Raw genomic sequence first — 23,933 nt, 5'->3', positions numbered from 1 at the left:
ACAGGTAGTTAGATCAACTCCAAACTCTCAAAGTTAACTGTTAAAGTCAAATAGTAAGTTAATATTGCAGTAAGTTATACATTGCATGTAGAAATTAAGCCTTCTCGAATTCCTATAAATTAGCTTTTCTTGTTATTACTCCACTAGAGCAATGTGTGTTTTATATCCATTTAGACCTCCCACTCACAGAACATGTCATGTGTAGTGTCACTTTCTGTGTAAGTGAAATAACTGATGAAAAAAGTCCTAAATTTACTTACAACGTGGCTGCGTACCCTTCAAAACGGGCTTTATTTTGTTAACATTTACAGGGACATCACTGACATTAATTTTCCACCCGTTACATATGTCTATACTGTACAGATGCAACAGAGAAAAAAAGAAAAAAAAAAACAAAAAAAAATCCCATCCTCTGTTCTGAGGCTCCTCTCACAGAAAACAAGGCTCCAGTCAGTGACAAGCTTCAGCAGTGCAGAAAAGGAAAGTCCTCTGTCAGAATCCCTGGGACAGTGGGAAGGAACACAGAGCAAAATGGAAGTTGTCATCTGGAACCTAATTTATAAAACACCCTTACACATTTTTTTTAATACTCACAACTAACTCTGTGATTAAGTTGTGACTTGGGAAAAATGTATGTAATGCTGATGCCAACATAGTAGTTAATTAAATTTTGCGGGATATATGGAAAAAAAAAACTACTACTTCATATCTTGATCCGTGGTATGATCTGTGTACATTAAGTATTCTGTAAAACTGGAATACAATGGAATCAAGGATCAAGCTTTTCATTTTTTTAATTAATTTTTTTTCTTTAAATACATATATAGTGCCCCAAGGTTACCAGCCTTGTGTCTCTTCATTTCTCATCTTTTGTTAACTCTACACTGTCCAATGTGTCACTATTAACATTCAGTAGTTGGTATGACACAGCGTAAACTACAAAAACTCACTTCAATATACAGTGAAAGAGGACAAGGAGTACCCAAACCTTACAGTATCATCAACCCTGTGTCATTTTCTGAAAAAAGGGACAACATGTGAGTTTGTAATATGATTAGAATATAATAAATAATAATATTTGATCACAATTCTTTAGTTATCTGGTGTGTGGCTGGAAACATGGTGTGTTGCATCTTCATGAAAGGCAGAGAGAGTCCATACTTGCTCCTCTTCACCCATAAGAAATCAGACCTCCCATAATGGGCAGAGAAAAGGCTTTGTAAACATAAAATATAATTTAGATTTAGTCATAAACACAATAAGTTGGAGACTTAAAACACAGCATGTGAAATTCTTCACATCACACACTCTTATTTTAAAAACAGCCAGACCCTTCCAGTATTTCACCTCATTGACCCTATGAATGCATGGAGTGCTCCACCGACCAGCTTTACAACAGGAGCCATTGTACAAGTCTCCCTTCAAGCATTTATCTGGCATCTACTCTGCATTAGCAATGCAGACCATTCTTTACAGCTACAGAGGAGAAGCAAATCTGTATTCTGTAACACAAAACTCTGATGTCTCCCAAACAACAAATTAGCACTCAGCGAGACTTCCAATGGGACAGAAAAAAAAATAAGAGCAAAACCTCAATGTTTCCTGATAAGTCCACTTGGGGATAGAACAAAAGTGCAGCATTGGTTGAGCAAATATGCAGTAAAACATGAGACTTTTACAATGGCTACATCTGTTTCTGCAAAACATATACTGTAAAGTGTACATTTACACAGCCTGATGGGGGAATATGCAAACCGGTTCACAAAGAGCAGAATACTCTGGTCTTAATGCAACTGCACAGTAGGTTGACATCTACACCGCTGATGTTACTACCCGGAGAAATCTATGCTACTTAGAGATTTTACATAAGTTATTTTTTTTAAAACAGTACACACAAGTTGGATGAGGATTTGCGCACTGAACTGCTTCCATAACGTGGCGTTATGGAAAGCTCCCGTCTTCTACAGTGATTAAGAATAGCAGGACTCCTCTTTTCTTAAGGTAAATGAGGTGGCCAAGGTTCTCCCACAAACTCATCCTGTTTTTGCTGCGTGTTTTGTCAGCCACGACGTTGCAAGCATGCCCTCCCACCCGACTTCTCCTTCCTCCTCCCAGAACAGGGAGGGAATCTTCATAAGGCCTACCTTTGCTTCATCATCAATCTCCAATGCTCAGCTGTGAAACACAGGGAAGCTACATTGGACTACATGGAGAACACAACACTTGAACTAATGCACAGTGCAAATAGGCTTCTCCCCCTTTCTTCCATCTCTCCGACCTCCAGAGATGGACAGGCATTGAGAAGAGATGGGGTGGAGAGGGTTAACTCCAGACAGCACCCCTGCTGGCAGGTAGCCTTTCTTCTTTTAGTTTATTTTTTATTTTTGGTCTTTCTGGGAATCTCCTGTCCTGTGGGAGGGGGAGTGGTGAGGCTAGGGGACAGGAATGTAGGGGCAGGGGACTGGGGGAAGGATTCTACTTGTACAGGCTCATGGTTGGGCTCTGGTACATGCACATGTAGGCGTCACACAGCAGGCGCCGGGCCTGGCCCTGGATGCTCTTGGGATCCAGAGCGTGCAGCTCCTCTGGGGTCATTTTCAGGTAGGCCTCCACCTCTGGACAGGGAGACACCTGGGGGATGTTGAAACCATTCTGCCCTCCTACAGAGCCACATGTACAGTTATTAGAAATAATAAATAAAATTTCATAATTAATATCATATTCACAATTAATTCTTGTTTTTCAGAAAACTAGATGACTAGGATTTAATACATCAAGTCAAATCCCAGTGTCCTAGAAGCTGCAAATGACAGACGTGTATGGTACATCATACTGATTTTCAAATACCTTTAAGTATTTTTCTTTCTGCTGCTCACTGTACCTTTACTCAACTGATCAATTAGTCGATCAACAAAAAAATAATCAGTGATTACTCTGATGATTGACAGTCATTTTATGCAAAAATGCCAAATACCAGTGACACCAGTTTCCAGCTGCTGTTTTTCTTTGCCTTACAGGACAGATTTTTGCTTATTTATTTATGTATTAATATCTGTTACAATTTCACTGATCAAACAATGATTCTATTAAGCTTAAAAAATAATTCCAGGATTAATTTATAATCAAAATATTCAATAGCTGGAGCACAACGCCCCAGTTATGTCGTGTCATCATCGGCCACTTATCTGGGTCCAGGCCCAGGTTGCAAGGGCGACTGCCACCCAGTCCACAATGCACCGAAGTCCTATGGGTGGTGGGTCCATGGGAGATGGTGCCGTCCGGAGTGGGGCTCAAACCCATGACCCCGAGAGATTGAATCTCATGCTCTTCCAACTGAGCTAACCAGGCGGTCACCCCAGTTATGTCAGAGCTAAAAGCAGTACAGCAGTGCCTATTAGAGCTACTGTGGCTGTTGAATCTCTTAGAAAAATTAATACTTACACTTAGTTTTACAACATAACAAACGCTAGGTTTGGTTCAAAATTTAAACTAACAATAATTTATAGTGCATGAATGTGTTCTGCATAGTGATTAATGACTCTAGTCTGTTCTTCTCTGGATTTCTGAGGAACCCAACAGTGTCACTCTGTACTGTGAAATTCCTTCACTCGTGCTGCAATTGCAATTTCCCATACATATCCAGGATAAAACTTAATTTCAAGGATCAGTTTGATGTCATAACAAACACAATATCAAAAGGCCTTGACACCCACCGTCACGGTCTGCCATGCTGTCAAAGAAGAGCCAGGCGGAATCTGCGCTGCCGTACTTGACAAAGGCCACGTAGTGACTGGTTTCGATACACAGCACGGCGAACAGCTCCATCCTCTGATGAGGAAAACTGCCCTGCCGCCCCATACCTTCTTGCAGCTCCTTGGGGACAGACAGTTTGCCGTGCCGATGGGCTTTCCTCCTCAGGTGGAGGTGAACCTAAATCATTGCAAGCAGTACCCACCATCACACACATACGCTCTTTGTTACTGTGGCTTATTGATGAAAAAAAAAAAAAAGCTGTTTACATATTTCATGTAACACACAGACTGAAAATGACAGAATATGAAAGCTTTGAAGTACACTTAAGGACTCAGTGCAAAACAGGCAAAGTAAATAAAAATCAAATACTATTTCTATTAATGCACTGACAATTGGGAAGTAAAGAAATAAACAGACCATGTGTTACAATCTACTGAAGCCACAGTTCTGCAACTTAACTTCTGCACTGAGACAGTACGATTCCTTTGGATTTGGCGCCACCAAAAGGATCACCCTGACACAGACTTCACAACTTGTTTTTGTTAAACCGGTGTTGCAATAATGCCCTCTGTTGTTTACCTGCGTATTGCACTTTTCACAGAATTGTTTGATCTTGCCAGGGGTAATATCGATGTCCTCATAACAGTCACGACACTCATAGAGAGCCAGGCCTCCACAGATTCGACATTCCCTTGGAGCTGCATGGTAAAGACACATGCCTTTATTATTACTGACATACTGCACACAAGTGTACTTCTTTAAAAAGTTAAGAACAGGTTTGAAAGCACAAAAAAAGGGTGTGTTCCTTCATCTCGGCTGAGTTTCAGTGACAGCTCAGCAAAATTTCATTACTAAATGCCACACAGCTCTGAATCACCACTGATCGGCAAGAACTCACCACACTTACACACTGTAAACAAAAATATATTAGCAGCAACTCACTGTCTTCAAGAAGGTCCGTGATGTCTAACTCTAGAGAGGGGAAAATCTTGTTGAACATTTTAAAGTCCTTGCCAAATCGGGGCATCTGGATAATAAGGCAGGAGGGAGCCTGAGAGGAGGGGTGGGGGGAGGGGGTCAGGGAAAAAGAGAAACGTTATGTAGTCATCAACAAAGCAGCATGAGTATATCAGTAAAGCTCAGTGCACATAGAAACTGAAACCTGAAAGCAAGGGGCCGCCGGAAAGAAAGCATAACTAAACAATTCAGTCTTTAAAAGTAAGTGAAAGATAACAGCCAGTCTTATTTATTTCTTATGCTTTATTGATCTAAAGTAAAGTAAGCCAATAAAATTCAGAATCTAAAGTGACGTGAAATTCAAACAGCCAAAAGACTGGCTCGTAGTTTAATTAACTTTAATTATGCAAAGGAACAATAATTATTACACCTTCCCATGCAACCTAACAAAACTACAAATGTAATTTTACAACTGTTATTTCAGTAATCAAGAATTAACACAAGGGGGAGCCAATCCCATGCAATACATTGAAGATGCTATAAGTACGCCATGTTGCACCCAGTAAATATGTATTTTCAAATTATTATAATAATTTTAATTATTTCAATTTTTTTCTTCTTTCCCCAAATTTTTTGAGGACTTAGACCCCAAAGCCATCCATAAGTGAACCATAAATTGCACACTACGCTTATTGTTTTCTATGTCTGATTCCTTACATCCTGCATTTGTTGCATTAAAAGGCGCAGTTCTGAATTGCAATTAATAACCCAAGCTTTCAAAACAACCTTTAACCACAACCTGGATATGAGATTACAGCAGCATTAGATATGAGATGTTGTGGGAATCTATGAGCTGAGAGTGACTGTGCCAAGCTACAATGAATCTCGGCCTGACAAATCAAGCCACAGCACCATCTTACCAAACCTTCAGCTTAACTCATGCTAACCTGGTAAATTAAACAAAATGAAATTCACCTCTGCAAACTTTAGGTCACTGTTGATGAAGGACCACTCGAGGAGCTGCTGGATAGTGGGAACTCCAACCTTGTCCTTCTTGTCCATAAAGATCTGGTAAAAGTAACAGTCTTGGACCTTCTGTCCTGCTGACCTGAAGAACAAAGATCATCATTTATATACTGTTCTCTCTATGTGTTTGCTCTTGCATGGACACAGATAAACAGTCAGATAAACTCCTTATTCAAGAGAAGAATAGGAAAACAGTAAATAAACATTTCAATGTAATTTTGAGTGTCTTTTAAACATATTAAACATATGAAACACATTCAGGGCAGAACAATTTACCTAAGTCTTATACACATCTTCCGTTCTGACAGGACAGAGAAAACAGAATATCAAGTGGATTCTGTACTACCTAGATGTGTTAGACTGCTTTGACAATCCATTTGGCTTATTAAATTAGGAAATTCATATTTTCAAATATACTGAACAAATGTTATGTAACAGCTGCATTCTGCCTTTGATAAACTGTAAAACCAGATCTGCTGCTGACAAATTTCATCATTGCCTTTCGATTTGAACCAAGGACCCAGGATAAACCTTTTGCTTTCTGTCAGTGTGAATGAGTCAGCATATGACAGGGTAAATGATGTGGCTTTACAGCTTTCTGAGTTTGTCAGTATTTGCCTTTGGTATGAAAGGGTGAACAGGGATTATGTTAAGTTTAAGCTAAAATTACTAAGGAAATGCTGCTGCACAATCCTTTGATACAGTAGGTAGGGACGATGACATCTCTGACAAGGCATAAATTGTGCTCATCTGAACTGCAGAGAGCCTTGCACAGGACTACTGAGGGCATTTTAATAACGTGGCCAAAAGAACTCCCACACTTAAACCACACTGTCCTCCCACACTGTCCACTATTCGATCTCCAATGTAAACACTGCAGACTGTGTAAATCTAAATATTACCGATTAAGACACAGTCTGATATACTTCTATGATTTAGCAGTGGTGTGTTTGGAGTCTGGTAAGCACTGACAATTAAAGACATGTTCATCACACTTTAACTACTTGTTTTGCTCTGTAAAAACCAGAAACTAAAACATCACTAGAAACAATTTAACAAATTGTTTCAGTAAAAACAATACATCATTTCAACTTTCCACGACTGATTCTTACCGTAGCTTGAGCAGCGGATCCACCCTCAGTATGTGATGGAAAAGGATATTGAGGAACTCCTCAGGATCTGCAGTACAAGATGTGCTTAAATGAGATTTGAGACACTTGGAAATCATATTTCAACTTCTTTTATTCAATCAGTATAGCAGGTTATTTGATAATAATCACATCGGAATTCACGTTCTTAAAGGACAAGAAAGAAATGCCATAACCCATAAGCTGAAATGATCATTAACATCAGTGCACAAGTCACAATATGGTCAAACTTATGATAATGAGCATAAACTATGAGAAACTGCTGTAAGACCATCTGTGTCATTTTCCCACCTTTTTCTTCAGAGGTAAAACCAGAGGCAGCTTCTACTTTCTCCAGGATCCTCCTTAGCTTCATCACTTTCGTGGCGCACACATACCCATGTCTAGAGGACAAAAACTGAGCAAGTTACAAGCTAGCTAAATGACCGAAAATAGTATAGTGACATTAGCTTTGTTAGTATAGACTGCATTACATGTGCATTCAGGATGACATAAATAATACCAAATATTTTTTGGCCTCTTTTGTTTTGTTTAACCTGTATGTGTACTTTACTGTACAGTATAAGTCAATGTGAAAAACCTGCGACAGAGTATGTATTCAATAAACCACTGCAACTTACATGCGCAAGGGGTTGACTATCTCTGTGCGTAACAGCTCTTGCGTCTCTCTGTAATACTCTACATCAGTCTTTGATCGTGGTCTCAGCAGAACTGTGTCCAGTACAGAACTGAAGGAGAAAAGACTGCAGAGCAGAATATACAACAGAGGGATTAAAATCTTATATATAGTCACTTATAGTAAAATCTTGATATTTTCAAAAAACATATAATTTTATAAACTTTCATGTGACGGCTGTTCAATTGCATTTGTATTTACTGTTTTTGTCTACTTCCTATGGGAAACCCTTAGACTGAATTTCCCTCTTTTACTGGAGTTGTAACATGTAAAGCTCGAATTCAAAACTCCACACTGGTCATATTCAAAGGGATCCCCCTGTGGTTTGGGAGAGTAGTTTGGGTTGACTGCTTCGTTGACTGCTGCCCTTTGGCAGTGTTGGCAGAAACATCACATGTTCCCCTATCATCCAGCCAGCTCACAGCTGGAATACACCTTCCTGTCAGAGCCGGTTGTCAGAATTAAAACAGTTTACTAATAAGGCTCTGCCTCTAGGCAAACACAGCACTGCTGGCTGAGGAAGCACCATGTAGTCAATCAATATGACTGAAGATGTCAATATAAACATACATTGTAGCTGATAAAGTATTTACTATTGACTAAAAGAGCACTGACCAGAAGAGAGTTGAATCCAGGTAGCAAGAGTTGTAGTGGCCCTGGATGCCTTTCTTTTTTCCCACCATGATATCCAAACCATCGTTCTCTGTGCGGGGAGGTGTGTTCTCATGTACCACCTCACTCAAGTAACCCCCAAATGCTGCATAAACACACAAAGTACATAATAAAAACAAAGCATTTGGAAGCAACAGTTAATTTAGTGGCATTCATAATTTGTATTCCTCCTACTGACTCACCGATGGAGTTGCACCTCTCTATGGGATTGGAGGGGTGGTGCAGGGACTGGAAGCGGGAGTCAGGCCGGCAGCACTTGAGCTTCACAAACAGGGCTTTTTTGGGTGGGCAGGTGAAGTACCGTGTGCCTTTGAAGGTGCCGTCAGTGCAACCAGGACACTCTTCTTCCTGGAGGAGAAAAGTCAATTTCAGGTCATCCAGCTACTGTAGGCATTGTATCATTGTATGTGTATACAATATGAAAGCATGGGTTCTAACTGTACTTAGGACAGCATGATCAGGTATCAGATATTTTGCAACTGACTTTGTTTTATCAGTTTTGTCAACAGGGATTGGCTGTGACAAAATGTGCTGGATTTTGCACTTCACTCAGACCTCCTACTAACAGCAGCAAAGAAGGTTTTAAAAAGAAAGTTTTTTGCTTGCAGGGCTTCAGCACTAAGCAACAAACATGTGGATCATCAAAATAAGCTTGTTCATCAAGGAATATTAGGTATAGAGATTAGATATTTTTGTCAGGAGTAAAGAAAGGAAAGGGTACACCAATGCCTCAGTACCACAACAGAATGTATTATGTGTGATACTATGTGATACTAGCGTAGTAGAAGCAGATTTAGAAAAACAAAAATTGCTTTGTTACATCTGCTCAACACTTAGGTTAGGAAAGTAAATAAGTAAAAAAAAAATACTATAAAATAATAAATACACAATAAGGGAAATGCAAATGTGCAAGGAGTAAAAAGAAACGTGCAAGGTATGTTCTGATCATGGATAAAAGAACAAAAATGGGAACCCTCAAAGAAGATAAACAGTGATTTAACAAGAAATTAACCATAACGTGCAAAGGTAAAGTGAATAATAAGTGTAATGTGCGTTAACAGCAAATTAACAATAGTTTAGCATCAGAGTCTTGATGGAGATGCATAAAGGGGAATGGGGGGTGGGGGTGTAATTGAACAACTGGATGGCCACAGGAAGGAAGGGAAGGGACTCATTTGGTCATTAGTCATTCTGAGTCGCGGGCTGAATGAGACTTTTTCCTAATGTGTGAATATAACATTTGTCCCACACTCTATCACTATTTAGTGATACTGAAATCCAGATATAACTTCTAAGTTCACATCGCTGTGTTGTCTCACCAGCTCCAGCCCAGCAAGCGGTTCCGGCAGGCCTGGAGGCAGACCCACCCAGCGAATGACACCGCACAGAGGGGGGTTCTCCTTCACCTCCACCAGAGAGCCCACCTCCAGGCCCGGCTGCCCACGGGGAGGAGTCGGAGGTCGTGGCGACGGAGGCGCAGCAGGTGACTGGGTCTCGGGCTGCTCTCCCATCACTGACTGGACGGAGAGGGAAAGAGGCCCATGACTTATGCTGTCGATGGGCCCAGTCTTCCGGTTCAGGCTGAAGGGCAGAGAGTGGAACTTGTTGTCACTGGACAACGAGGCAGAGGTCGGGGCTCTGGGGGGCGGGGAGGATTGGTTGAAGTCAGGGGGTGTGTCAGTAAGTGACTTGGCAGGGTCCTCCCCAACTGCAGGAGAGAAACCAGAAATCAAACTTAACGCACATTTCACATCACAAAACACATCATATAATGTAGGCTGCGTTTACCAATGCAGATTTGTTAGTCTTTAAAGACTAAGCTGAAAACCCCTGTTTAACTGACCTCTTCTGGTTGAAAGCATGGTGCAATATGAATACATCAAGCACGGAGGCCAGCAAAAACTAGATTTTAGATAGTGTGGAGTTACCCTTTAATAACACCATCTGAAGGAAGAAAGGAACCCGCACACTGGTAACTAACAATTGTTTTATATCTCAGAATCTGAGGGTATTTTCACACTTGGGTCAACCAGATATTTTCTTGTTCATATCAGGGCACATTCTCCTTCTCAATGAATGGCCTATCCTAAATGTCTTATATGTCATATTTGTCTACAGTGCAGAAAAACCTGATTCTTTTTTTTTCCAGATACCCTTCTCAAGTAGAACATTCTGGCTCCTGTTTGGCAGTAGAGCATATTCTCCTGAGATGTTACATCCAGTAACACCTGCTGAGAGACAGCAAAACCTACTACAAAAATAAGTCTTGGCATTATATATAAGTATAAAAAAAAAATATTAACCATTGCCATAGTCTGAGAGACTAGTCAGCAGTTCAGTTCAAATATCTACTTTATATTCAAGTGAGAAAAAAATACAACCAGGGTATCTGTGATAGAGCATACAGTTGAGTGTATAGTGCAGAATCACACACTGGTCTACTATAACTGATCCACAGCCCAGATTCCTAAGTGATAAACTATTGATGAAGGGAACAAGTTTTCACCTGGACTCCAGTGTCTGGCCTAAGTGTTTAAACACCCTTAACTGAGCCGTGATGTCTTGTGTGCAGACTCCTGCTTCCATCTGATGCTGTTCTGAAATATGCTTCATAATGCTTTTGAGCTGACACACCTAAGTTACCATGAGAACATCTTTCAGTTCATGTCCAGTATCAAATATTCCATTTAAAACCATAGCCGCATGTTTGTGGAAGGAGAGTGTCACCCTTTTAAAGAATTAATGTTTGCAAATGAGAACAGTTGAGTCAATACATACATGCATACGTACTTTGCAAAAAATTATAATTGGGGAATTTTGTGATGCCACTGGCATTGTGTATCTGGTACTTCTTTAAAGATAACATCTTTTTGACAAGGGTCTAAAAGCAAAAAATTGGAACTTCACACGTCACCCCTAGCAGAAGTGAGAGGTCACTGAAATTATGTCCCATTAGGCTTCACAGTATTAGCAGATTCTAGTCAGAGAACTGTTTCTGCATCTCCTCTACTGTTTAAATTCATGTGTGAAACTACTGACATAATATAAAAACCTGTGAGTTGCAGCTCAGTGGTTATCTGCAGACTTTATTGACACAGTCACCTCAGACACCTACACAACAACCTCATTAACATTACGTAATATTCAATATGTATGCATGCTCCCTCTGAATTCTGACTTTCAGAAAGAGTGATGCAAGATCACAAGTACTGACTAAACTGTCATAACAGACTAATAACATGAATTCTTGAATTGGGTGGCATTCACCTTTCAGCGTGTATACCCAAACAGACAGTTACTGACTGACTAAGATGAACTGTTTCTTTAATGAAAGAACTACAGAAGTCTGTGGTCACAACAGATATTAGAGCACCACAGCCACAAAGAAAAGTAACTCAAAATACAGACAGTGACCCTGGGGAACATGAAAGTTATTACACATTCAAGTGATGAGTAAGCAGTTGTGAAAACAGCACATCAGCCTTTTCTGACTGACCTCTGCTAATTTCTGCAATTCAAACAGTGTGTGAGATTACATGCATTAGTCGTGACATGCTGCAGGCACTCGAGTGTTCTGTTTTGCCTTGGCAGATGATAACACCACAATGCTTTTTACACAGTCAAATTTCATTATGATAAGTCCAAAATTTTCCATGATTTTCTAGATGTTTTGGGATGTCTTGAGCTTTCTGCAATGTGACCTTAAACAGCGAGATGAACATCCAAAGTGCTATGCACATGTAAAATACACTCAGTCATAATCTGCCTCTAAACTACAAGAGACATTTGGTTTTTTAAAAGTTCAACAAATTCTTCACAACTGATTGTACTGGCAATGACATGAGAAGTGGAATTTCATAAACAAACAATAAACAAATAACAAAATTGTGCCCCCTACACCAATGGAAATACAAAAACAACAACGCAGTGTGCTGACTCAATCAGAACGTAAAGGCTTTTACTAATGCTTTGGCCCGCAAATTGCATTACACAGAATTTTTTGCTTGTTTTTTTAAACTGCATCGGCAGCCAAAACAAGACAACAGCCAGTTAAGGAGTCATTTGCAGCACTGAGCATCATTGAAAGCCTTATGCAACACCAAATACTCCATGCAGGTGGGATATGACACTGAAATGGTGATGAAAGAGAGACTAGTGGAGGGGTCTTTACAGCAAGCTACTGCAACAAACTACTCACTGTTTTTTTTTCTCTGGAAACTATGTTTGGGGTATATGTTTACATAAAACTTGTTGTCATTTCTTGTTGCTACCAGAACCTTTTAACAGCTCGTTAAGTCATCCTCCTTATGCAGATTCTAGGGGGGCTTTTTTGTCCCAGAACACAGTGATTACAGTGTAACCTACTTATACTGTATATTTTGTAGGGAACTCCAATTCACCCACCTGTTTGGGAAAAAAAAAGAAAGAACATAACTTTTCCTAACTGTTTTTTATGACTTAAGGTTTCTTATAATTATAGAGGTATGAGCAGAATTGCATGATACTGCAGATAAACAACCCTGACACTATTTCCTGAAGTATTTTAGTTATCTATCTTACAGAAAAAAACAAGACAGCTCACTTTCTACAAATGTGTCACACCACAGCAACTCTGAGAGATGCCTCTCAATGTGCAGGTATGCCTTAGGTTTCTTATGCTCCAGGTCCATTTATTTGTCTATTTATTTTGTATTACACACCTTGAGAAGCAAATGGAAGCAAAAGCACACATATCTCCTATGTGCAGTATTTGTAAGCTTAATGTCAAATATGTCTACAGTATCTATCTACAGTAATTGTCCAAGATACTCAGCTTCACAGTGTCATATACAAAAATCCTTAATGGGAGAAAATAAAAAATAAATAAGATCAGTAACCCCTGTGTATTTCTTCTGTATTCTACTGAGAACTATTTCTGTTCACGGATCAGATGAGTTGTGTTGGTGGTATTTCTTATCTTAGCATGGTGAAGACGGCTGACTACCACTGTTTCAGCACCACAGCTCTGTTTAGTTGCTGCTGAAAGCATTTTAGGAAGCTCACTTACAAAGTCAACGACTGAACATATAATATTCAGTGGACTGGTTAGGGCAGACAATGTTTTCATAATTATAACATAATTTCTTATAAATAATTCCTCACTGCTTTAGTGTCTCAAATTATGAGACATTTCAGTGTCAAATTTTTGAAATGCTCTTCCTCATAATTATACCTTCTACTAGATTCGAAATACAATAAAGAACAAGTGGATCTTTGTTGCATGCCACAGACACACTCTTTCCCCATGACTCCCATCTGCCTCTTCACTATCAGCTGTCAAATAATAAAAGAAAAAACCCAAATATATACTTAAAATAAAATTAAAGTATAAATGTAAATGCTACACTTTTAAGAATAAGTTTCTCAGTTATTAAATATTATGAGAAAACCTTGTTACTGTGACTTTTTATTTCACAATTATGAGAAACCTTAAGTCAGTTTATGTGCCAGTGGGTTTTTAAGCAGGTGGGAGAAACAGGTTCCCTCAACTGTACCAATTACTAAAACTATCTACACTCTATTGTTTGCTACTTTTGGAGGACACTTTTATTTAGAACAGCCCACAGTACCGGAGTGTATGTGTCTTTAAGCACAGGGTTGGCCCAGTGGGATAAAAACCCCTGATCCTGCTAGTGTTAGTGTATTAAAAACTATACAGCACCAATAAAAGTGTGCCTGAGTGAAACCAATTAGTAGGTAGCTTGCTGTAAACAGGAGCTTGCCGGTAAGATGGTTGGTGTCCCATGAGTATCCATGTTTTACCTTCATCAATGTACCATGTGCTTTTGGATTTGGACTGGGCTGGGGGATCAACAGAGCTGCCATTTAAAGTATAGTAAAATTCAGACTTGCTTCTACTGCCACACTGATGACCTAATCCTGTAAATAACACAAGTACATGAAAAAAAACAGACAGATAAGGAAAATGTGTATGTGTCTGAAAGCGTGTGAATGTGTGTCTGGGTGTGTGCTTTGTGTGAGAAATAAAAAGGGTAGGAAACCAGAGGAAAAATGTCAATTAATCAGAAACTAAAGGCAGTTTTCTCAATAAAAGAGCCACAAGAAAAAAATCAGGGTAGAGACACATCAATCAACTCAACTCAACTCAACTCAAATCAAATCAAATCAAATCAAATCACAGCTGCAACAGGACTTTCTCATGTTTTGTGTAAAATGGAGTTAAGCATGCCCTCCATTACTATTATTATTATTATTATTACTATTATTATCTTTTTAAAGGGACTTTCCACTAAAAGTGCTTTATAGGTTGTTATTCTTTGCTGTGCTTGTCTAACATTGCAGTTAAAAGGCTTCTATCAGGAACTGATAATCAAACTGAAATCACATTTTGTGAAACACAAATAATTTCAGGGCACAAAGGAGTTTGATGGCTTTTTATTTATGCTGAATCACAACCAGACAATTTGATGGAAGGTCCCTTTAAGAGTTATCATCACACCAAGCTGTGGTTATGTCAGTTAGGGTTGTATCATAACAACAGTGCAGTACCTTTGGTCTTTGGTTTGCTTTGGCCAGAGGACGACTTGTCACTGTTGGTGCCTCTGGGGGCAAAACTGTGCTTTTGCAGCCTTTGGTCCTGCATGGAATATTCTGTACAGCCCAGAAATAACATCCACATTAGAGGCACAATAACCCCATTGGCCTACCTTAACCTACCATGCACCGAATGTCTTCCACAGCCCAGCTGCAAAATATGCAAATTTACACTGGCCCTCTACCATTTGCCTTTAAGGTTTTTTCAATTTGTCACTGCAACAGTGTCACAAAAAACTTAAACCCAAAAAAAGACAATGACCATATTTTGCAAAAGAAATGTATGTAAGTTTGATAAACATGTTTACATATCCAAAAAGTAGTCTCAAGACTTAACTATACTACTGCTAGTTACAGCTACTTTCCTAAGCTATAAAAAAAGATATTTTAATGTACAACACTGTCACTAAAGTAATCTGCTGTGTAGAAGGCCACTGAAGTAATAACCTGGCCTACAACATTTAGTCAGTAACAACAGACTGTGCATTGCCTGAGGAGGGATCCGGGCTGAAGTCAGTACACATTTACATATATAAAGTTTTGTGCCTTTCACTTTCCACACAGACCGACAAACTGTGTAGCATCATAAGCGTGGCAAATTAGGAACCAATGAATAACAAAATGTTTTAGGAGATACACTGTAAAGTAGCTCTACTTAGTGACAGTAAATACACAGTGTAGCCCATCTAGGAAGTGCAAAAAAACGTTTCAAAGTGAGATGAAAAATTAGCAAAATTAACAACCCCAATATTCAAGATTTCCCAAATTCAAGTCTGAATAGTTGGAGAAGCAGTAGTAGCACACATAAACAAATCAATATGCCAATGTGGCGAACAAAGAGCCTGAGTATCTCACTTGACTTTCAAAAACAAATGAGCAATCAACACAAAAGGCTCTCTGTTCCCACTGCGAGCAAAACACAAACTCAGAACGCTCAGGAGGAGCTCAGAGCTGGTCCGAGAGACGGACAGCTGAATGTTTTCAGCAAACACTGAGGTTTGACAACATACACTTGGTACAAAAACGGGAACAAATACTAGGTGACTCACCTGGCATCACGTCACAGATGGGGACAAGTCGAGTGTGCTCCAAACTGGCAAAATTACACAGCAGCTTCCCGTCAATTACACCATCCCAGTCCCCAATAGGATTGTCCTGAAAAAGTCGGAGACATGAGAACCTTATAACCCTCTCAGGCGCTCTTCATCTCTGTTAAACTGCTCAACTTGGTGCCACATGTGCTTCTTCCCCTAGTATCTCCTCCGTGATTAATAAGGTCCGTTGTCTTCTTGTTCTGTCTAGAAATAATGCTTAAGCTTGATCCTCTGTATTGTGATGATCCAACTGCTCATCTCATCATCTCCACCTAAACAACTGACCTTCCACTTCAAGTCCTACCAGCCAAAAGCTCTACTTTCTCTGCAAGCGCAGCCACAATTCTTCTTAGTTTCGAATCCAGGATTCTGCTCAAGTGGGATAATCTAAGATAAGCATGAGGCAAGTGCCACTTGCTAAAGAAGGCAGGGCGAGGCTGGACGCAGAGTGAGACAGAGCAGTGGGCTCTCCTCAGCTGCCTGCTGGCCCCTTGCCATGCTGTTGGGTCATACAGCACTAAGTCTTTACCTCACTCCCCGCGTGACTGCCTTGCCTTTGTGTGGGTGGCTCAGATGCACTGAGTGGGATGCTGCTGCTGCTGCTGCTGCCGCTGCTGCTGCTGCTGCTAACAATCAGTAGTCAAATGCCTCAGTTATGTGTTTCAATCTCTCTATGACTACAATACCACTCCCGCCTGACAACAGTAGTCATAGATACCAGCCACTGTGATCCCAGGCAACAAGACATGTTCCCTCGACATACAGAGAAACAATCACAGAAAAACAAAAACAAAAACACAGGCAAGTCATGACAGAAAACCTGGGATCCACAGTAACTCCAATAATTTGACTCTTGAGCATTAAAACTAGAATGTATGACTTTTTGCATGTTGCCGTCCTCTACTGAGATGAAAAGATCTTCAAACTAGAACAAAGATGGGAGAGCATGGTGAGTCGTGATGTCCTTTCACTTTACTAAAAACTGTTATGCAGCTAAATGTGAATGTAATAGTGATGGAATTAAATAACCTAAACTAAAGAAGCATAGAATGATGTAGATTTTACAGTATTGGAGCAAGTTTCCTTTCCTGTATGATAATTCAGGTTTGAAAATACTTTATTTGCACTGTCAGCCAGTGAACTGTGACCCGAAGCAATGACACTGACTAGAGCATTGTCCAACCACAGCAAATGTGCCCATCTGTACCATCCATATGATGTGAAGTTCCGACTTTCTAACCATTAGAAGTTACATATGTTAACTGAAGTGTGCAAAATGATGATTTGTTAAAAGATACAACTTCAATGTCAGGGACCAGGAGTTAACTGTATTTACAGGAAGGTTCAAAGTTTTGAGAAGTCAATATTTGCTTTACTGCTTCTTATAAAGCTCACTAATTAACATGTTGCATCTCATTTGTTTAATCCATATGATAAATTGGCTTGCCAAACTATTTCTTGGTTAGGAACAGTTGCCAGGCAACCAGTGGGGGCACCAAGAAGTTACTGATCCTCACCAAGAAAGCGAGGTACATAACCCCCTGTAAACTTGAATTTTTGGGGGTTTTTACACAGACTGAACAAACAACGTGCAACATGTTGATTAGTGAACTCAAGTTGTGCTGGTAGGCTAGCTGTTTCCCCCCTTTGCTGTCTCTGTGCTACACTAAACTAACTTCTTGATGGTAGCAGCTTTAGCGGATTTTGAATGTCTTTCTGTCAACTGACTGATTCACTAAATGTTTCAGCATTATGATTTACTACCTGCTCCTGCTATCTAGCTACACAAACGGCTGTGGGTACAATTAAACTACCAATGCAGAGAGAGTCTTACTTACCATGTCAACTCCCACATAGTAGCCCAGGCTCTCATTTCCTGGCAGCAGTCCACAAAAAATGATGGTGCCTCTTTCGGGTCCATCCCTGGTCTGCACCAGGACCCTGGAGTTAATCTCCAGCGGAGGGAAGTTCTGGTCCTCCTCTTCTAAATTGACGTGGTCCACCTCCAGCTCGCCCATGGCTTCTTCATCATCCTCCTCCCAAAGTTCAAGTTTGTCCAGGGCCACGAACACACCACATTCATCCTCACAGCGGAAAAGTTGGCGGCCCTGGTAAGAGCCGTCTGTGAAGCCTTGGCAGCGGCCCTCCTCCTGGGAGAAGGAGGCAGAGAAAAGATGATGAGACAAGTGTAGAGAGTGAGACAGAACAGGAGCAAGAGAGATGATCAACGTATTGTCATAGCAAGAAGGGAAAGTAGCAAGGCTGCTAGATCAGCATTCTCCAGTAAGGGGTAGTCTCATAGAGCTATGAGAGCAAATGATCGATTGCTGCAGCAGGAATATAACTTATATTAAATACTTTTAAAATTTTCTAGCACACTACAGGATGTTCTTACAACCCCTGATGTAACATACGGTGCTTCTTTTCTCTCATGCAGGCTTTAGATATTAAAAAGTGCCAAATCACTATAATTGCTGGCATCTATTAGCATAAAGAACACAGTGATCGTGATTTGGTAAGGAGGGATATAAAATTAGAATTTTGTCTGAAGCATATGTGCAAACTCTGAGCCCTTTATACTGAGCTACAGTTTGAATGCTTGAGCTCCATCAGCCCACTCAAGAAGACTACAGCTGGACTCAGTAGAATACAAACAACACTGTGCTGCAATAAGCAATCCTTTGTATTTTGTTACTTACTGTACATACAGTACAGAATGAATGGCATGACATTAAAGATTCAAAAATGGAAATGTTGTCACTATCTGTTTGAACTGGTGTCAGTCAAAACACTGCAGCTTTGTTTCAGCCTTCACTAAAATAACATTTGTAGCAAGTCCAGACCTTTATAGTTTGGGAAAGGGCAGGAACTGACCTCAGAAGACAGATTTGTGGAACGAAACCCAGGGAATTTGAAGCCAAACTACCATGTGTCAAAGTCCAACATGTACTTCATTTAAACCTGTATTTTCCACAAGTCAAAATGTATATGATGCACAAAGCACCAAGATGTGAGATTCTCATTGCAAAAGCAATATACATGTGAATATTCAGCTTTTTATTCTGCCTCAGTAGCACTGCTTTGTGCTCTGTACAAAAGATGAAAAGTCATCAAAACAGTTCTAAAATAATCAGCAAAAACTTTTGATTTGTTTCAGATGTGCAATGAGTTGTATTTACAACTTTCACACACAAGTATAAGCTGTCATGGACCTTTGTGTGTAGACCTGGATGAGCACATCTAGTGATACGTTCTCCCTCTGTAAGATGCATAGGTACAAAAGTCCACTGAGCTTAAAATAGCATTAGTCTCACACTCCAGCAAAATCACCTTCTTCTTTTTATCTTATTTTGTAGGAACAGAATTGCAAACACGTCACTGCCTTGTAATTGCCGTGAGCACTTTCACTAATGAAGGTCAGTGGTAAATGGAAATTGTCGTACTTCAGTTCCTAATCAATATAGACAGCAAGGAGTGTGTGTTTTTGCGAGGAACACCTCATTCATTTGTTGGAGTACGTGTCTGATGAAGTTTTAAGCAGTGGGAAATAATTTAGAAAATGTTGCTTTGATCATGCAAAATCACCTGGTTTCACAAAGCTCTTGAGACTTTCTGGCTGCTTCGGTTGTTTCATATAAGACTAAAAAGAATGTGCCGCGTGCAACACAGATGTAATCTGTGTTTTAACATGTTCATTTGGACCTCTAGTTTGCATTTATCGGACTCGTGCCATTAGTAACTGTCGCTTATAAAAATGGATTTACTGTACAGTTTACAGAAGCAATTTATCTTCTTTGTACTGTGAGACTTAAACAAATCTCTAACACTGAAATTAATATGTCTATTATAGTGGTGTTCTCATGCACAATGAACACAGAGGAGACAAAAAGTAAGCATCTACTATTAGGTCCTGACAAAAAGAGAGAAAAAACACACGAGTTCTCACCAGCAGCTCCACTCCAAACCAGACCCCAGATGGGGCCCTGTCAGGGAGCAGCGAGCCCTTGAAGCGGACCACACCAGGCAAAGGTTCATCCCCTGAGCGCAACTGGACACGCACCTTGGAACCACAGTCAATATCACAGATGCGTGATAGCCGGGACTTGTTGCAGAGCAGGGCATATCTCTCCTCACAGTTGGTAATGGGGAACAGCAACTCAGCCAGCTTCTCGTCCAGCTCCTGGACGTCCCGCTCATCCAGGCTCAGCACCACATTGGTCTGGTCTAGAATGCGGAGACTTTTCTTGCCTTTGCATGGGGGCAGTGTTCGCCCCAGGCTGTTGCGCTCCTGACAGGCCTGGCCAAGACTGCCACGGGGGATCCTCAGGGTCTTCTGGGGAGGCTTCTCCACCGTACACTCCTTCACAACCATGTAGAAGCGCCAGTCCTCCCTGAAGCCCCCAACGGGCTTCTCCTGGCTCCACAGGACAGAGCTCATGGCTGCATGCTAGGCAAGAGGTCCAACGTCAAGGCAAGCTTGACCTGTGGTCTGTGATAAAGAATAACACACATAACAGTTCCTAAAAAAATGTACTGAAGCCAGGTTATGCTAAAACATCAACAGACAGGTACAACTGAAATAATAAGAGCACGAGTGGTTAGCTCAGTATTTCCTACAGTAATATTATTTTCTCAATTAGAATACAGTCATTCTCAAAACATTATTTTGAATCTGTCTGTAAATTAAAATGGATTTCCATTATAGTTCTTAAGCATGTTAACAGACTAACCCACAAATATACTCAACAGCACACATACTATATATATTTGCACACAGAGTATGTAACCCTGTGTATGTTTTTGTTTAGACAGCTGCAGCATTCTGTGCTTTGAAAAACAAAATGTCTCCACACCACAACAGGTAAAACGGAAGTAAAAGTGCAATGAAGGATAAAACCATGCACCTGGCACAATCTAAATATAGGATTTCTGTAACTCTAAATGTAGTACAGTAGACAAATAGAATTTCTGTTAGTACCACTGCATATCCCATTGCTAAGAACAGACTGAAACCAAGTTACCAGCACAATATTTGTTTCTTTTGTCTAAAAGCAACCGGAAATAGTTTTGTTAATAAGTTGTAAATGGATGGCTGATGACCCATACTGAAAAAAAGATACTACTAACCATGACTGATCATTATGCATAACAGTTTTCACTGCATTAAGGCGCAGGATAATGAATATTGATAAATGGCGACTTTGGTTAATATGTAGAAAAACAGATTCAAATCTACAAGATAACTTTACATAGATGTTAGCCAATTACCACGTACAATTACTACTTAGCCAATTACTTTGTCCCAGAAATCTCTGATTCAGTTTGCTTGTAGTGGTTTGTTGTGTGAAGTGTAATAGATAAGACGGCCTAAGCTCCCTCTCTACTGCCCAGTCATTCCTGTGCAGTAACCCTGTTTTCAACAGGACCTCGTGTAACATTAGTCATATCTACTGATTTGAATATTCTAAAAATAGATGGTGAGCAGACAGTTGACTTATTCTGACACACACTGCAATACTAATACCAGAAGAATGGATTTCCCCTGATGACACCTCAGATGCGATGCTCAATCATCCGACACAATCAAGAACTCGCAATCATTTGTTTCAAGCATGACGGCAGAAGCTGGAATACGATGTATACTTGGTTGTTTTCAATGAATGATGAATCATCAGCGAAAAACCACATAAGCACTAAGACTATATTGTCTTACTGGCCGAACAGGTCTAAGAAACAAGCAGACAATTAGTAGAAAATTAGAAGTAACTGAAAGTAATTTCAACCTGACGCGAGCTAGCGCTTACCCGACTTGACATTTATTTAGCGTGGTCTTTGAGCTGACAAACACAGACCTGATTACGGTATTGTTTATTCCAGTGTCGCCGCCACTGACAGCAACATCATGACTCGTTTTAATGAACATTTTCCCTGACAACCAGAGCAGCCGTGTGTTATCACCAGGCAAGAGCTGTCAGTCACAGGCCCTTTAAGAGAGGGAAGTAGCTAACGTACCGTAGCCTTAAATTGCAAGAAACAAACACTATCGGTCAGTGCTTACGACATGGTGTCCTTACCTTTGATACGCGTCGCTTCGGTTAGAGGCTGCAGATGACTGTCATTTCAAGAGTCCATCCCAATTAGATACAGGCCTCTGACAACAAGCTGGATTCCTCTCGTAACGCCAGTTAACCTCTGATTAGCTAAATGGCTACCTAATGCTAGCGTCCTAGCCAGCTAAGTATCACGCTAAAGTTAGCCCAGCGAGCTGGTAAACAGCAGGCAGGCTGGCAGTGGACTGCCACCCTCTACAGTATGCTACCAGCATTTATATAAAGCTGGTCTCCGTGGGAAACAAGTGAAATAATACAGTGTGTCGCTACAGCTAAGAGATAAAATATTTACAGGAGACGACCTCACAAACCTAAATACATGACGTTGCTGCACTCGCCGACGGACATTGGTCGTGCGCTTCGTTCTCAGGCACTGATTGGCTGTTTACTGTGTCTATACAAATGTCCCACTCTGTGGGGTTTTCCCATGAACGGCAGAACACATAGTTAGGTTGAAATGTAGCGTCCAGGGCAAATGATGCTGTCAGTGGGTCTCTGGGGTATTTACTGTAGAATACTGACTAAAATAAAAGAAGCAACACTAAATTATAAAAGTATCCAAAATGATACTTAATTAAAACTAGAATAATATTATTACTAGACAATTCCCCTGCGGGAAATCGCGAGAGCGGTACGGTCTGCTGTGCAGTCCCATTCATTGTCTGTACTGTTACTGTAAAGCAGAAACCAAAATATATTCATGACCTTTGTAAATGAAAGAATCATAGAAGAGGGAGTGGAAGAAGAAGAAGAAGTGGGAGTGTAGGACGGATAGAAAAGGGTCCGATTCACAGAGGGAGAAAGGAAAGTGAGGAAAAGATGGATAAAATGAGTAGGAGACCTTAAGAGAAGTTAGGGAGGATAAAGGATGAAAGAATGTCAATAGTTAGCACAGCACCACTAATTAACAGGTGGAAATCGTCAGTCAGTCTTGCACATTTACATCGTTAACTTTTCATACAACCAGCTGTTCATGTAGCTCTGTAGTGTGGAAGTCCAATGGTCCTGGCTGAGCAGGAATGACATAAGGAAATACGTTTACTACATTTCATGAACAGTTCACAAGCAGCACTGGCAGACAGGAGGCTGTAGCTTGTATGTCCTTTCTAATTGACTCAAATATTGCAGTTCATTCACACGATTGAACCAGAAAAGAGTTAGAAGCGTGTTCTTATGTACAATACACAATGTATAGAAGAACATTTTTCATGTATTAGTTTAATAATGCAGGTAATGTGAGGGTTAAGTACAAAGCTGCCACTTAACAATGAACACTGAGTGTGGCCATAACAAACGTGCAAGTCTTGTCGAGCTTCCCCGGATCAGCAGCCTTCACCTGCACCTTAGCTTTGTTATTACAATTAAACAGGCAGTGGGTAAAGTGTTTCTACAAATACTCCTCCTCTGTTGCTCTTTAACAACTAAGCTAGTGAGATAACTAAAAGTTAGGAGTGCTTAATGGATGTGTTCATAAAGTGTTTCTGTCTGGAAATTGCCCATTTGTAGCTCCATGCAATCATTTAAACATATTTTACAATACTCTCATACTTAAAGACACTTAATAGGATTTTGTAAACTCTCCCACTTCCATCATTTCTGTTATCGTCTGAGAACGGCTTGGAAACGGACTGTGACCGCAGCATGATAGGAGAGGTTTCATGAGGTGACTGGGGAATGTGTCAAACATCATGTCAGTGGATATGAACCAGTAACCTTTGCTTCTCTATGTGCAAACATGGATCTAGTTTTAAAGCCACATTGTTATCAAACAGAATCCAGCACATTTCCACTGGCCTGTTGTGAAACATGACCCACATCTGATACTTCACAGTGCTTCCTCTCTCAGGTAAAGCTCCTCTTCCTCGTCCTGGATACCAGATGCCAGAAACTAATGGATAGCTCC

The 23,933-nt window shown here is 40.3% G+C and overlaps 1 protein-coding gene across 4 annotated transcripts; it reads right to left on the bottom strand.

Annotated features, from left to right (window-relative positions):
* Positions 1-272: 272 nt before the first annotated feature.
* Positions 273-22,326, bottom strand: cylda (cylindromatosis (turban tumor syndrome), a). Of its 4 annotated transcripts, none has more exons than XM_041032859.1 (17): positions 21,995-22,326; positions 19,867-20,409; positions 17,759-18,070; positions 15,876-15,981; positions 14,782-14,883; positions 14,035-14,151; positions 9,552-9,940; positions 8,415-8,580; positions 8,176-8,317; positions 7,505-7,627; positions 7,176-7,267; positions 6,849-6,915; positions 5,686-5,818; positions 4,696-4,804; positions 4,333-4,451; positions 3,714-3,930; positions 273-2,660 (listed from the first exon to the last, which is right to left on the bottom strand). In XM_041032859.1, exons 2-17 carry the CDS (start codon positions 20,356-20,358, stop codon positions 2,476-2,478), a joined length of 2,871 nt encoding a protein of 956 aa, XP_040888793.1. In that variant the 5' UTR covers positions 20,359-20,409; positions 21,995-22,326; the 3' UTR covers positions 273-2,475. The 4 variants fall into 4 exon arrangements, with proteins under 4 accessions (XP_040888793.1, XP_040888794.1, XP_040888796.1 ...); XM_041032861.1 differs by lacking the exon at positions 273-2,660 and adding an exon at positions 2,668-3,370; XM_041032860.1 differs by lacking the exon at positions 14,035-14,151.
* Positions 22,327-23,933: the final 1,607 nt, after the last annotated feature.

The sequence above is a fragment of the Toxotes jaculatrix genome, chromosome 1 (genome assembly GCF_017976425.1).
Source record: "Toxotes jaculatrix isolate fToxJac2 chromosome 1, fToxJac2.pri, whole genome shotgun sequence".
Lineage (NCBI taxonomy): Eukaryota > Metazoa > Chordata > Actinopteri > Toxotidae > Toxotes > Toxotes jaculatrix.
This window is presented reverse-complemented; position numbering and strand designations above follow the sequence as displayed.

Excerpts from the sequence above, each read along its gene's own strand:
- cylda (XM_041032859.1), bottom strand. The coding sequence starts at position 20,358 with ATGAGCTCTGTCCTGTGGAGCCAGGAGAAGCCCGTTGGGGGCTTCAGG. Across the intron at positions 15,982-17,758 it reads ACTATGTGGGAGTTGACATG|GACAATCCTATTGGGGACTG; the intron begins GTAAGTAAGACT and ends CGACTTTTTCAG. Across the intron at positions 3,931-4,332 it reads GTGAAAAGTGCAATACGCAG|GTTCACCTCCACCTGAGGAG; the intron begins GTAAACAACAGA and ends GCAATGATTTAG.